Source organism: Dipodomys ordii, unplaced genomic scaffold (genome assembly GCF_000151885.1).
Source record: "Dipodomys ordii isolate 6190 unplaced genomic scaffold, Dord_2.0 Scaffold40, whole genome shotgun sequence".
NCBI lineage: Eukaryota > Metazoa > Chordata > Mammalia > Rodentia > Heteromyidae > Dipodomys > Dipodomys ordii.
Window position 1 is genome coordinate 13326831 of NW_012267256.1, and position 15356 is coordinate 13342186.

At 34.9% G+C, this 15356-nt stretch overlaps 1 protein-coding gene across 1 annotated transcript in view; it reads right to left on the minus strand.

Annotated features, from left to right (window-relative positions):
• Rfx3 (regulatory factor X, 3 (influences HLA class II expression)) overlaps nucleotides 1-15356 on the minus strand; it is a 141692-nt gene that overhangs the window by 102112 nt on the left and 24224 nt on the right. Inside the window, exon 2 of the mRNA XM_013018429.1 lies at nucleotides 10172-10296. Within this exon, the coding sequence (XP_012873883.1) occupies nucleotides 10172-10288 (117 nt within the window). The 5' untranslated portion in view covers nucleotides 10289-10296. The remainder of the gene's footprint in view (nucleotides 1-10171; nucleotides 10297-15356) is intronic.

Consider the following 15356-nt stretch of genomic DNA (forward strand, 5'->3'; position numbering starts at 1 on the left):
CCGCTCTAAAAAGATAAATTCAACTGTCACCCTAAAGGACTATGTTTAGGGACAAAGAACCATTGCCTCTGCAGTTTGAAGATTACAGAATCTAATACAAAACCCGACTAGAAGATACATTTCTTAAAATGTTCAGCATCAAAAGAAATGACAGAAGCAATTTCTACATCTCACCCAGGTACAGTAAACGCTGTGGGGGTCATTTCCATAACACATGCAACTTTATCACTCTTTGTATAAAGCCCATCTTCTCACTAGAGCATCTAGCTTTGGATTGGGGGGCGGCAGTAGTAGTGCTGGGAGATTTCTCAAACCTTTAGCTATATGATTACCTGCCACTTAGCAAGAGATGCCAGAAAATTCCCCACTCCCATGCATACCCCTCTCCAGTGGCTGGCAGTAATCTGTGTGGCAGTACATAGGATTCCTCACTCTCAGAGTTGGATAATTCTGAAGTGTGTTCTTGCACTTGGTTCTGAATTTCTTACTCACCTCCAAGTATCCACAGTCTTCTACAGCAATTACATCTATACCAATAAAGTCCTTCCCTATCTCCTTTTAGTGATATCCTACTGGTGCTGGTTTCCAGGGATCATCTCCCCAGAAAATTTACTTCTCCAATTCTTCTCACAAGCCTACTTCTTTAGTATACCACAAAAGCAACATCCACACTATTTATATGTAACAATTCTTACATACTAATATCCTCCTATGTACTTAGTTTTTAAAATAATTCCTCCATTTTACTTAAATTTCGTTGTAAAGCCTTCCTAAGAAAACTATAACCTTCATTTTAATAATGAAAAAATAATATCAAAACAATTTAATGGTAGTCATGTATGGTAACCTGTAATCTGGAAGTGCCTATAAGGAGTGGCAAATATTTGAAAAATGTTACACATTTGCTGCACCAAACTGACCTCACTAAGGCCTCCAAGCAAGCAACAGAATGGAAGAGGAAATAATTTTTCACATTCTGTGATGAGAGAGAGTTTCTCAAAGCCCTTTCCTACTGTCCACTGATACTGGGTTGAATTCAGACACCTAAAATCACTTCTTATTCCACTAAAGCATATATTCGAGACTTTAAAAAATACCACACCCACCAGACAACCATAAAAAAGGACATTCACAACAATTAGAGATCTTTCCTGATTATAGTTTTTAAACGCTACTAAATAGTTTACAATTCTAATTTCCACTGTAGCTGTGACCAAGGCAATTCATTTCTCTGAGAGTCTTGCTTCAACCTTGTAATCAGAAAATCAAAGTAGAAATGTGTTTTCCTTTTCTGTTATGCTCTTGCAGGGCTAAAAGGGGTCAGGTAATGTAAAGCTCTAGAATTTCCAGCCTCATTCCTCCAAAGAGGCTCTAAGAAAATCAATTTTATATACACTTGTTACAAGGAGAAGAAATTAAGAGACAGAAGGTAGAAATTAAGAGAGTAGGTAAAAAGGGAAAACAAAAGAAAAGAAAAAAGAAACTGACTTTAAAACATACAGACACTGCCTGGAGCTGATGGCTCACACCTGTAATCCTAGACACTCAGGAGGCTGCAATCTGGAGGATTGCAATTTGAAGGCAGCCCAGACAGAAAACTCCTTGAGAGTCTTATCTCCAATGAACCACCAAAAATGGGAAGTGGCCCTGTGGCTCCAAGTGGTAGAGCTTTAGCAGAAAAACTCAAGGACAATGCCACCAAAAGAGTCTACTAACACATGGATTTCTTTTTTCTTTTGGTCGTTTGTGGGACTTGAACTCAAGGCATGAGAGCTTGAACTCTGGGCCTGTGCGCTGTCCCTGAGCTCTCCGGCTGAAGGAGAGCACTCTACCATGTGAGCCACAGTGCCACTTCAGTTTTCTGATGGTTAACTGGAAATAAGAGACTCACAGACTTTCCTGCTTAGACTGGCTTTGAACCACGATCCTCAGATCTCAGCCCCCTGAGTAGCTATGATTACAATCATAAGCTACTGGTACCCGGCTTGGAATTTTTTTTAATGTGGTATATCACTACACTGAAATATTGAGTATTAAAAAGAAGAATTTTGTGATACATGCTATAAATTGATGAACTTTTAGATTATTATGCTAAATGAAGTAAACCAATTACAAAAAGACTGTAGAATTAATGTACATGGGTCATCAGAATACACAGATTTTTTTAAATAAAACTAGAACAGTGGTATCCAGAGAACCAAATAATTGTAATATGTCTAGAGTTTCAGTTTTCAAAGATGAAAAAAATTCTGTTTACATAACAATGTGTATATATATATATATATATATATATATACATACCCTTAGCTGACCACTTAAGATGGTTAAAAAGATAAATTTTACCACCATTTTTTAAAATACAGGATTTAAAAAAAAAAACAAGACATGGGACTAGAAGACCCTTATGATCTTTTCCAGTTGCATAGTTGTAACAAGCACTGAAAACAATTACATAATTTATCACTCATGATACAGGGTTCATAAACAGAACACAAAAGTTATTTATCTCATAAATTTTGTCCTTTATATTTGCAGTATGTATATTATAACCATTAATCTCTGTGATTTAAGGAATGAATTCTACTGACTGAAACTTATGCTCTCCCAGAAATTCATTCCCTAAATACGAACTAAACATTGAAAATCATATGGTCAAATAGAAAGTTGTATAAATTTAAGATTACTGTTAATCCCTCCCCCAAAGCTGTCATGTCCATTCAAGAGGTGATTAACTCCCAATATGGATGAAGAGCAGGTCTTCACACTGTCTCCGCGTCCCAATGAGGAAGACTGTGGCAGCCTCAGCCATGGTTAGAGCTATGGCACTTATTAAAATTGATCAAACCAGCATATGATCTACCCAGAAATTCTCTGGTTTCCTAATAGAAGCTGATAAGATTTCTAAAATAAATAAATCTTATACCATTCCAATGTAGTATTACTGCAAATGTATAACTTCATTTAATTCATTATTACATTTTCTTAGTTTGTATTCCCTTTGGTTTAAAAACACTTAAAGATCAATTAACACCTGCTTAACTGTATTTATAGAAATCTAGATAGATAGGCACACATTTAGTAACTGCTTATATTAATAAAAGTGAAAGTGAGAAAAAATGATTAATGAGCAAAGATATGAAAATATACATATAGGCTTAGCAATAAGCACATCAGAAGAGGTTAGCCTGTGCTGTGCCCCATACCTGTAATTCTAACAGGTAAGGAACCTGAGATCAGGAAGAATGAGGAAGCCAAGGCAAAGCATAAATCGAAACACAAAAAAAACAAAAAGATGCAATCCAATTAATAATAAACTGGGCTCACTGTTAGAGACAACAAAGCAGTATGGAAAAACTGGCCTGGGGGAAAAAATGTGGGGCCATATTAAAAAAGAAAAGAAAAGAAAAAAGAAAGAAAGCTGAAGGGCTGGAAGGGCCAGGTTGATGATTTAATCCTGGAACCCAAGTCACTCAAGAGGCTGAAATCTGAGGATTGTGGTTATATGTCAGCTTGAGTTAAAAAAAAAGTCTGTGGGACACTGTCTCCAATGAACCAGCAAAACTACTGCTGAGTGAGGTATGACTCAAGTAGTAAGCATTAGCCATGAGGGAAAAAGTTAAACAAGAGTTTGAGGCCCTGAGTTCAAGCCACTGTACCAGCACACAAAACAAACATAAAACAGCAACAAACCCATAAAGGATAGCTTAAATGTTACAGCATCTTGCCTGGCTAGCAACAAGGCCTTAAGTTCAAACCCAGTATCACCAAAGAAAGTAAGAAACATTAAACATCATTAGTCATCAGAGAAATAATTGAAAGCCATGCATCAACAACATGATATAATTCATTTACATGTGTAATATTAAAAATATTGGATTAAAGTTCCAAGTAAACTATACTAAACCTATGGGATTAACATAAGGATCCATTTGTCCTATTAATGCTTACTAAAAAAATACAATTAAAAAAAATTCCCTTTCCTTGTTACAAGAAATACACTAACATGGTAATCGGAAATAAAAAGCTCTGTATAGTATTGTGTCTGTATACTGTTATTGTTTTCTATCTTAAGGCCTAATTTCTAAAGGAGTTGCTAAAAGTCATATATTTCAAAATAAAGATATTTTGGGTCAATTTAAAATTTAAAAAAGATTATGAAATAATAACAAATTAAAACTTGTATTCAATTTAAAAATTTGCATTCTACCTTCTCTTCTACCCAATAATTTAAGAGTACAGTTTAATTTTTCTAGATATTGCTGAATGTTATTTGATTAACTTGTGTTTTTTTTTAACAAGTTGGGGTGGAAATTATTGCCTGCCTTTCACACTAGTGATTAAAATAAAAATCAAAGCCATAAACAAGCTAATTATAATTTTTTGAGTTTAAGATACAATTTCTAACTTTTAGTAATTTTTCCTTGAGAATTATTTTCATAGCATAGCAATCAGCATTGGTTTTTGTTTGTTTCTTTTACTAGTCATAGAGTTTGAGCTCCATGCTTTGTGCCTGGTAGTTTGCTAGCTTTTAGAATCTCATGGACTTTTCTATGAGGGCTACATTCAAACCATGATCTTCTGGGTCTTAGTCTCCTGAATCCCAGCAACAATCAGATTTTCAATGTGGTCCTCAATTGTTAATACCAGCTCTTCATATACACCTGTGTTTTGAAGATAATTGATGATATGTAGAAGTACTAATCCTTTATTGATCATCTGTTTTATATGTTGTTCAGCTTATTCACTTTTTTTAATTTGCAGTGATACTGGGGCTTGATCTAGGGACTTTGCACTTTCTCTGCACATACTCTACCCCAGGCCTTAATTATTTTCTGGATAATGACTGAGAAAGCAGAATTGTCAGGGGATGTACAAGTTATTTGTGAAATAACTTCAAAATTGATTTCCTCTACTTTACTTTTTCTAACACTGACAAGAGTGATTTTCTTTTTATGGTTTGGAAAATTCTTGTGAAGGAACTAGTTTTTTTTTTCAGTTTTATATATCAAAAGATACAATACTAAATAAGTATCTAAGTCTACAAAATATAATAGTAGCCCAAATTATTACTTAACAAACATAGCTAAGGCCTGTCGTTGAACAAAATTGATTCCCAGGTCTTTATATATAGCTTGGGCAAGAGCTTTGCCACAGATTTGCGTCCTCAGCTCTTGTCTAAGTTACTCAATTGTAAATATGTGTCTTTTAATAGAATTTCAGACTTTTAGAAAATTGCAAGAACTTCATAGAATACTCTTAGGTAATACTTCTTTCCTTTACTCCATAGTCATAATTTACTACACATGTTTTATAAGTTTTCCAGTTAAGTGTGCATTTATGTCTGCAGGTTCTGGGGCTTGAATACAGGCTGTTCCTGAGCTTTTTTTTGCTCCAGGTTGATGCTCTACCTTTTAAGACCCAGCTCCACTTTGGGGCTTTTGGTGGTTAATTGGAGATAAGAGTCTCATGTCTTGCTGGATTTACACCACTATTGTCAGACCTTCTCTTCCTGAGTAGCTAGGAGTAACCAGCATGAGCCACCACACCCTGCCAATTGTCCCACTTTTTAAAAGGTTCTGTATATACTAATGCTCTCACTTAAGATCTGAGTTTAGTTAGGATGGAAAGTTCATGGTTTGGAGTTTCAATTTGCTAGATATTTTCCTCAAACAGCCGATGTTACCCCCCAGGTGTGCTCATTTGTTTCACTAGTTTTGCTCATGGGAATGCTCAATAATGCATAGAGATTCACAGAGCTCAAAGTAAACCTTCCTGACATAAAGTATATTATGTTCTTTGCTAGAGAACTGGCATGCCTAGTGGGCTTATCCCACTTAAAAATTTATTGTTACTATAATTTATCTCATTGCTTTATCTCTTGAGAGGTCTGGTTCTGAGGTCAGATGACTGGAGTTTGCCTCTTAGATTAAAAAAAAAAAATCATGGTTGAAGGAAGATATGTTAGTTAAGCACCAGACTTTAACACAGAGTTACAAGGTAGCCAGAGAAAAGAGGATAATACTTCTTTGCTCTAAAAAGAAGTCTATCATTTCACAAGGGCTCTGAGGAAAATAAACAATGGAGTCTTTCAAAAATGGCAGTCACTTTTTTTTGTCATGGAACTTGAACTCAGGGCCTGGGTGCTGTTCCTGAGCAATTTTGATCAAGGCTAGTGACCTACCACTTTGAGCCACAGCTCTACTTCCAGTTTTTGAGTGGTTAATTGGAGACGAAAGCTTCACAGGAACTTTTCATGTCTAGGCCGGCTTCGAACTGCTATTCTCAGATCTCAGCCTCCTGAGTAGGTAGGGTTACAGGTGTGAGCCACCAGCACCTGGCTAAAATAATCTTTGTGTGTGTGTGTGTGTGTGTGAATAAATGTTCTAGGAAGCTAATCTTCCCATATTGGTTTTATATAGGTAGAACTTAGAGAATTCTGATGAATAATTACAATTCAACTGGCTGCAAAAGGTCTCAGGAGACAAGATGATCGTCAAACTTTGTTGTACATACATCCCTGGAGGTTGCACCATGGTATCTCAGAAGCTGCTATAAGGTGTAAGCAAAAGCTCACTGCATGTCTCCTTCGCTCCCCCAATACACATACAAAGTTATTCAGAACCATGCAGTTTATTTATTATTTAGTATATCCCTTCAATATACATAGAGACATTGACTACTATACGTATCTATTGGTTCAGCAAGGAACTAAATGAGTGTAATAACTAGTTCTTATTCCTAAAGGAAATAAATTTTCTAATTACTGCCTTACAGAATACTTTGCAAATACAGGCACAAGTTGTCAAGGCCAAATGACTATTATACAAAGCAAGTTATTTCAATTCCTGGATTTCTAGTTTCCTCACTGATAAAGGGGGATAGATAATTCTATCAACCTGGCAGGGTTATTTTAAGCTTTTACAATAATGAGTGATGCATTAAACACAAAGAATGTCACTTTTGTTATTGTGTTTCAATGTTACCACTAGAAAGTAGAATGGGGACAACACCTAAATGATAGTTATTATTACAGCCCTTGAATAATATACAGTGCAGACAAAAAACATGGTTCATAACACCAAGACACAAAGAAAAACACAACTTTTGTGTTTATAGTTATGAGTGTCTACATTAAAAATCAAGAGAATTTCCAAATAAACAACCTAATGATGTACCTGAGTGTCTTAGAAAAGTAAGAACAAGCCAAACCCAGAAAGAGAAAATGCCCTGGGTAGAAATTTTGAGATACACACTAAAACAATAATACAAACAATGAATCAAATAATGATAATTCTTCAAAGCAATATATTAAAATAAACAATCTAATTCGGAGACAGAAGACCCAAAATTAATAAAATTAAGAGATTAAAAAAGAAGACAGTATAGTGGTTACCACTGAAATCCACTGAATCACTAAAGAATATATTGAAAATTTATGATCCATTGAATTGGAAAATCCAGAATAAATGAAAAACATTGCCAAATATAATTACCTAAGAAAACATTGAATCAAGAGATATAAATAATATAAACAGACAAACTGTAAACAATGAACATATTTATAACTACTGCATCCAGGTATACTTTATAAATAAATATAAGCACAAGTTCATAGGTCAAACAACTAGTAATCAAGAATTTAATAAAGAAGAATAAAGTAGCAATAGAGAATCATACAACGAAGAAAAGTCCTACAACATTATAAACATACCAAACACAATTTCTATGTGACTAGTCTTCCCTAGCCTTGATGAAAGTTTGCAAGTTTATTCTTTGGTTTATTCCCTGCCGTGACATAGACCAAGTACTTGTGACACTATATGAAAAAAAGAAAAAATAGGTGAAGCAATGCAATAAAAAAAAAATATTTCCCCAGTTATCTCTGCTTTCATGCAATATTATAAAGGGTACTGTAGGGCCCCCATCAAGAAACTGAAAAATGAAAAATTCTGTGAGCTCTCAAAGGGTAAAAATTTAAACACACACACACACACACACACACAGAAACAAAAATCAGAATGCTATTACCTGAAACGAAGATAATCCTTCTTAACTAAACAATGTAGTTGAATAGCATTTATAATATCATGGAAATAAAAGCATCTACTTCCTGCTATACTGATCTACCAAAATTAAAATGTAACTAATACACTGAGTTCCATGAAACTATTTTTGTGTATCATAACTAGTATATATTTCAAACATATACCAGGGGCATAAAAAATGGTGTGTAAAATGGTGTGGTTTTTTTGTGTGTGTATGTTAGGAACCAAAAGAGACACATGCTAAGATAATGCTTAAAACTCAAACAACAAGAAGAAAATATGTATAATCACACAGATTTGACATCTATTTATTAAATAAATGACACCCTTAATCTAAATCTCAAACAGTTGGTTCAAAGTGGTACTGAGTAGCCCCAAAAAGTGGTTTATGTAAAAAGAGGGGAACTCATTTCTGTTTTGTTAGGTGTTTTATTCTATTAGTAATAAATTTGATGATTTGAATCTTTACTACATAAGTCTGTAATAAATACTGGATTATATGTAAATTTAATAAAAAGAAAATTGTCTCTAAAATTTAACAAAAAAAGGATAAAAGCCAGATGCTGGTGGCTCACGCCTGTAATCCTACTCATTAGGCTGAGATCTGAGGATCACAGTTCAAAGCCAGGAATGGCCATGAGACTCTGATCTCCAATTAAAAAAAACACCAGAAAACCAGAAGTAGTACTGGCTCAAGTGGTAGAGTGCTAGCCTTGGGCTGAAGAGCTGAAGGACAGTGCTTAGACCCAGTGTTCAAGCGTCATGATGGACAAAAAAATGAAAAATAAAAAAGGACAAAAGAGAGGAAGAAGAAAAAAGAAAACAAGAGTATAAAAGGAGATGGAGATGCACTATAGATTCTTTAATGTCTCTAGAGGCCCTTCCTGAATAAAGGAACACTACTTGTGCCATATTCTTATTAGGGATAGACATTCTCAAAACCATTCTTCCACAAAACAAGATCAAAACAGTGAGTTTACTTCTTCATCATTTCATTAATTTTGTCAGATAGTTATCTTTTTAAGGTTACATATGCAGAAAAATTCTCCAGTTGCTCATTACTTGGTCTTTGGATGAAATGAGATACTTTTTTTGAGTAATATTCAGTTTTAAAGTTGGTAATTATATCAGTAATCTCAGAGGCATTCAAAACACTATTGCACAGCCTTTTTTTTTGGTGGTAAAAGAAAATGAATAGATTAAACCTAAAAACCTATGTATAATTTAATGGAATAAAGGAAGCAAAAGAGACAGGAATGATTTGTGTATATCCATGTGAAAAGTAAGAAATAGACTCACTAAAATGAAAAGAAAAATATTTGAAAAGTAGTAAATGATTTTTCTGTCATTTCAGCCTTACCCAATTCTGCATCTTGAACAGTCTTTCAATTATACTATATGATACATTATCATTCTTACTGTGTCCACTACACTGGTTGAAATGACAGGCGAATGTGTTTACAATCTACGTGCAGAACTTTACCAACATGAACAGCATTATTTTGTCAGTATTTTTCCAAATAAGCCAAATGCCCGGAGTATGAATAAGATCTGATGAATTCTTTTCCAACTTTTTTAAATGTGATGAGTCAGATCCCCAGACCTCTAAGATAATTTTGTTTTCATTAAGCAGGTTTTAGCAGCCACCTAATGCCAATTCCCTTTCTAAAACACCACAAAGACAAAAATCCTATCCTATAAAGATACAAGCATGCTTTTCCTTTGTTAGGCAGTACAGTGAGTCGATTAAATTAAAAACAATACTATTGCTGGCATTTTCATATGACAGAAATCAGAAGTGATAAGCTATAAGGGGAGGAGAAGAGAAAATCTTAGGGTGGTCAAGTTAGAAAGAAAAAAGAAAACTTTCTTGAAGAATTGAGAAAGACTCTAAGCAAAGAGATTACAGTATTCATGTTTGTATGTCCATAGCCTACCACAGAAAGAACCTGGTACACCAAGGAAATACTCAAAAATAGTTGCTGAATTAACGTAATGATTGAAACACAAAGCTACTCAATGAAACAAGAAAGGAAACGCCATATGATATCAATACAGCAGTCTTAGATGGTCAGAAAAACAAAACAAACAAAACCAGCCTCCTTTCTGAGAACAACAGCTCCTACCTGTTGTTGTACTGGTACCTGCTGTACCACCTGTGTAGGCACTGCTGCTTGACTAGCCACAGATGTCTGTAAAGTCACTGTCGAACCTGTGTCTGACCCAGTCTCTGATGTCTGCATGATGGTTTCTGAAATACATGAAAACAGAGTTCAAAATACTTTCCTTGCATGACTACATTCACCAAATTTGTTCTTAATATCCTATATTAAGACTAACTCATAATACCTCTCAATCCAACAGACTGCCAGGATAATTCAGAATGTTTACAATCATTCAGACCACTTTTAAAATAAGTACAGAAAATTATTAATCCATATTTTTATTTAAAAAAAAACCCTCCCTAGTACTTCTTTGCTTGAAATGAGAGCCTCAACTTCCCTAAAAACATCTGTGCTTAGATCTCAGCCATTATAAACTATTTCGATCTATTTATGATTCAAAATTATATGTATACTCTTAATTCTCAGAATATAAGTTTCCAAGTGGGTACAAACACATCAAAATGACTACACTTTCTGATGGAGGAGGAAAATATAGAATAAATATTAAGGTCCTTTCCAACTTAAAAACTTACTGTCCAGTGATATTTATCACCAGGAGTGAGTTCCCTCATTACCTCAAGCATCCTGACCTTTTGCAACTTATAAATAATACTTCTAAAATAACTATAAATTTCTTTGTAATTGAGCACAGATCAACATCATAATTTTTTCTGTGAATGAGAACAAGGTTCACTGTGTTACCCTAAGGAAAAATATTACATTATGTTTTAAATCTGGGAAGAATAAAATGAACATTAATTTTTCCATAAAAGAATTTTCATAAAACAGTTCCTTTGGGGAGAAAATGTTTCCTTCTCAGTAAGTTTCTACTTTCTCATTCAACTTTCAAAATGGACTTCTGAAGATGTTAAAAGTGGCTCTTTTTATTTTATAAATGAGGAAACAAAACCCAGAGATTTTGAGACTTATTTAACAGAGATTGGAGAAGAGTTGGGACTAGTCTTTTTCATTTCAAACTCCAGTTTAATTTTCTGTTTAGACTGACATTGTCATCTCTGTAGAAATCTGGGTATTTTCTTATTCTTTAGGTAGTACAAATCCTAAATCAACACAATAAATATCTCTTCCATAGGCTGGCTCAGAAGGTGAGAACTACAATAGTCTATCATTTTGTAAGTCTTTTCCTAATGCACACAGGAGAAATAGCAGCTATTATTGATCACTTAACAAATGCTTCACATGTTAATTCATAAATAAATTAGTCCATTTAAGAATCCGATGAATTGGTATGCCTTTAATTTTCATCTACTATTGAGGTACTTCATGTACATAAAGGAGAGGAGTTAGGGATGGCCAATTTGAAAGTGTTGAGGAATGTGACTAATGTCTGATTCATATTTATTAGCTAAAATTGAGCTCTAGAATATTCCAGTTATATAGGAAAGCCAATCAGTAAACAGTTTTGAGTTTTCCAAAATAAGCTGGAAATTTAAGGTTTTTTACATGGAATTCTAAAAACGGTGGCTCACTACTTAAAGATATTGTAAAATGCTGTAAGGTGTTTTACCTAAACAAAAACATGTACATGCACACATGCCACTCTGGACTAAGTTTACAGCTAAAACTGTAGGAGAATGAGAGCCTACACTAAACAAAATGCTTGCCTGATTACTTTTCTTTTTGTTTTGTTTGTCTGTCTATGTCTTTAGGAGTATAAGGGGAAGCACAGAAATGGAGGAACAAAGGGTAATAAACATATTCAACAATGGAGCTCACTAGACACTGTTGAAAATGAACGATACAACTTGTGGGATGGTAAGGAAGAACTACGGGGGAAGGAATGGGTAGCATCATCCAAAAGGAATCAATATTCTCAACACTTGGGAAGTAAGAGCCCTAACCTACCATGCACAAGGCCATAGATTCAGTCCTGAGCAGTACTAAAAATAAGTTTTTGAAAGAGAAATGCACACTAGAAACCTTATCAATACATACTCTTTCTTCTATCACAAAGAGAAAGTGTACGTACTTATAAACTATTGATGCCTTTTATGCTATGCAGATATCAATTTCTAAGAGTAGGCAAGAAATGAGGAATAACTATTAGAAGAACCTGATGAAGGTTTTTATTTGTTTGTTTGTTTTTGGTGGGGTTTTTTTTGGTCTCACTAACATTAAGATAGTTAGTGAATTCTGGCAGTTTAAATGTCGATCAGGTGGTAAGTTATTGCTTTTCCTTTAAGCTGCACATTCAAAGGTAGATATGTTTCTTACAGTGAAGTACTTATAATGCTCCCCCCAGTTTACTCCAAAGCTGAGTGCAAAGTCTGCCAAGGCTAATTTGTGTACTTTCAGAAGTAAAAGTAAGATTTTCTTTATTTTCTAAGTGACACAATTGAGGCTCAGAGAGGTTAAGTTGCTTCCTCAAGGCCATACAAGTAGGAAATAAGAAGAAATATTTGAATGTCCTATTATAAAGCCCATGTTTTAAACTCTTGGAAGATACTGGAAGCACTGTGCTTCACCAGAAACAGAGAGGAATTTCAATCACAGTAGAGAGAGAGAGAAGCCAGCAAGTTAAATTTTAGAATGAGAAAAAGAGGGAGGAAAAAGGAAAGGATGAAAAGAGAGAATGGGAGGATAGAAAAGGGGAAAGGAAAGGAGAGAAGTGAGGCCTGGAGCAGGAAGGGAGGGGCTACAAAGAAAGGCTAAGTATTTAACAAGAGTAATTATAAAATCAGAGTAGGGATATCAAGGGAGTAGATACAATAGTTTGTAACACTTCAAAGCTAGAGTGCTATGAAGAACTTTCTATCCATTCTTTGTCCTATCTATACCACACCAAAACTGGCACCAAACACCCAATAAAGCACACAGAAGCATCTACAATATCATCTGATACGACCCAGAGTCCTAGAGTATCAACAGTTTGCTCCAAATTTGGCTTCTGGGCCATAGGATTAGAGAAACAAATTAAGAATTGCACCCCTTAGGGTTTCTTGGTTTGTTTTTTGCCTTTATGCACAGGACTCTTCATTCTTGTCTTATTTCACTATTTTCTTCAGCTTTTAGGAAGAGTATTTCTCTATCAAGCCTCATAACTATAGGGAGTTTCAATCACAAACCTCCCAAAAACCCTAACTCTAATTAGTTCTATCATTTGGTGAGTTCTTTCCAAATGCTTGGAACCAGGCCAACTGCTCTCAATACATTTTCTAGTTTACTCCTCACAAGAATCCCATGATGGAGGTGTTATGATCCCTATCTAACAAATTAGAAAACTGAGACACAAAATTTACCAAAAGCAACACAATGAGAACGAGGAAGACTCTAAATTCGATCTGCATGTGTCTGACTTTAATACCCATGTTAACCACTATGCACAAAACTTCACAACATCACTATTTAAGGGCCTCCAAATAAAAAGCCAGAGACTGCCAGAATGAACAGCAGTCCTTTGGACTCTGAATATAAACAATAATGGAAATGCATCCCATCTCTCTGATAATAAAATTTCCCCTCTTTTTACTGAGACTATAATAAAATTCAACTGTTAAATTTTTTCCACAAAATCAACTCAATTAATTTTGAAAATTAACTTTTTTTAACAGCAAATCAGAATGTAAAGCATGTTTTAAAAGTGGGGCCAGGCACCAGTGGTTGACACCTGTAAATCAAGCCAGACTGAGCAAGAAAAGTCCATGAAACTTCTCTCCAATAAACTACTCACAAAAAGCCAGCATGGAGTTCTCATTCAAGTGGTAAAGCACTAGCAAAAGAAGCTAAGAGACTGCACCTAGGCCCTATGTTCAAGCCACCAAGATTGGCACCAAAAATAAAAAAAGAGAGAGAGGAAGTATGATTGTTCTGAAAATTCTGCTAAACATATGACTTAACCCCACTGACATACGATGAGTATTCCAACATTTATACAAAGTAAGGATCATCACTTGAGGGCAGTGTCTAAGCATGCTCTATTAATAGGTTTTGTTTTACTCCCAGCACAAAAATTCATGAGTACAGTTGAGGTGTTCTCATTCATTCATACTGCAGGGGTTTCTGGTGCTTTGTTTATGTTTGGGGGTAATTTGGTTAGTTTACTTCCTTCACAGCTCCTTTTCATTTGATATTTGTTTATCAGTCACAAATAGAGTCACAATAATCCATTTTGATAAGCTAAATAAACCCTGCATTTGTCAATGATGCAGGCCGTATGTAAATGAGTTGTATATTCTAGCAGGACAGACAAGCACAATTTCCGTCCAGTCATCCCTGCCTAATGTGGCTGTCAGGTGTGTCGTGAGCAACAGATGCTTGTTTGACAAAGGACCTTTTTATTCTGGCTAATTAAGCAGCTGGACACACCCGCCTGCTAAAGGTTCTGCTTTGTACAGCCAGCTCTGGTTGAATCATGCAAATCCACAGCTAAATAGGCCACATTTTGAAAGAAGGCTAATTAACCCCTAGGAGAAGGAAAAGAGTATTTCAAAATCCCAGCTGCTAAATGCAACAAGATTAGCATTCCTTCAACCTGATGGGCAAACCTAGGCAAATCAAATGTGTTTTGAACAAACATGTATTATTGCAAGTTTTAAGGCATTTAAATGTTCTTTGTGAGACTTTCTGAGGATTATTTAATAAAATCAAATTCACAGCTGGATTCCTTTTTAGCACACACTATACATGCCAGATTAAAAGGTTTAATAGTCTGACCTAATCAATGGCTATATGACTGGCCTAGCTTAAAAACATGTAGTGTCCACCTAATTTTCATTGATATTCCTTCTTGCAATAACAGACTGTCCCAAACTGCAAACTTTGATTCCACTTCACTTACTGTTTTGTTTTAAACACTAAAGAATGCAAAAAGTTCTCTGAATTGAAAAAAAAAAACAATGGAAGTGAAACAGAGAATTTTTCCCTTTTTCCTTAGCACAGAAAGACAACAGTATCTAATACATATTTAAAGCAAATTAACCAGACTTATTATAATATTCTCTTTTAAAAGTACAGAAAAATAACCCATATCTCAAATGTGGCCATTAGAAACCTGAGTCAGCATAAGATTACTAAAATGAAAACTATTGGATTAACTGGATGTAAGAATCTCATGAGCCAGGTGCTGGTGACTCACACCTGTAATTCTAGCTACTCAGGAGGCTGAGATCTGAGAGCTGCCATTTGA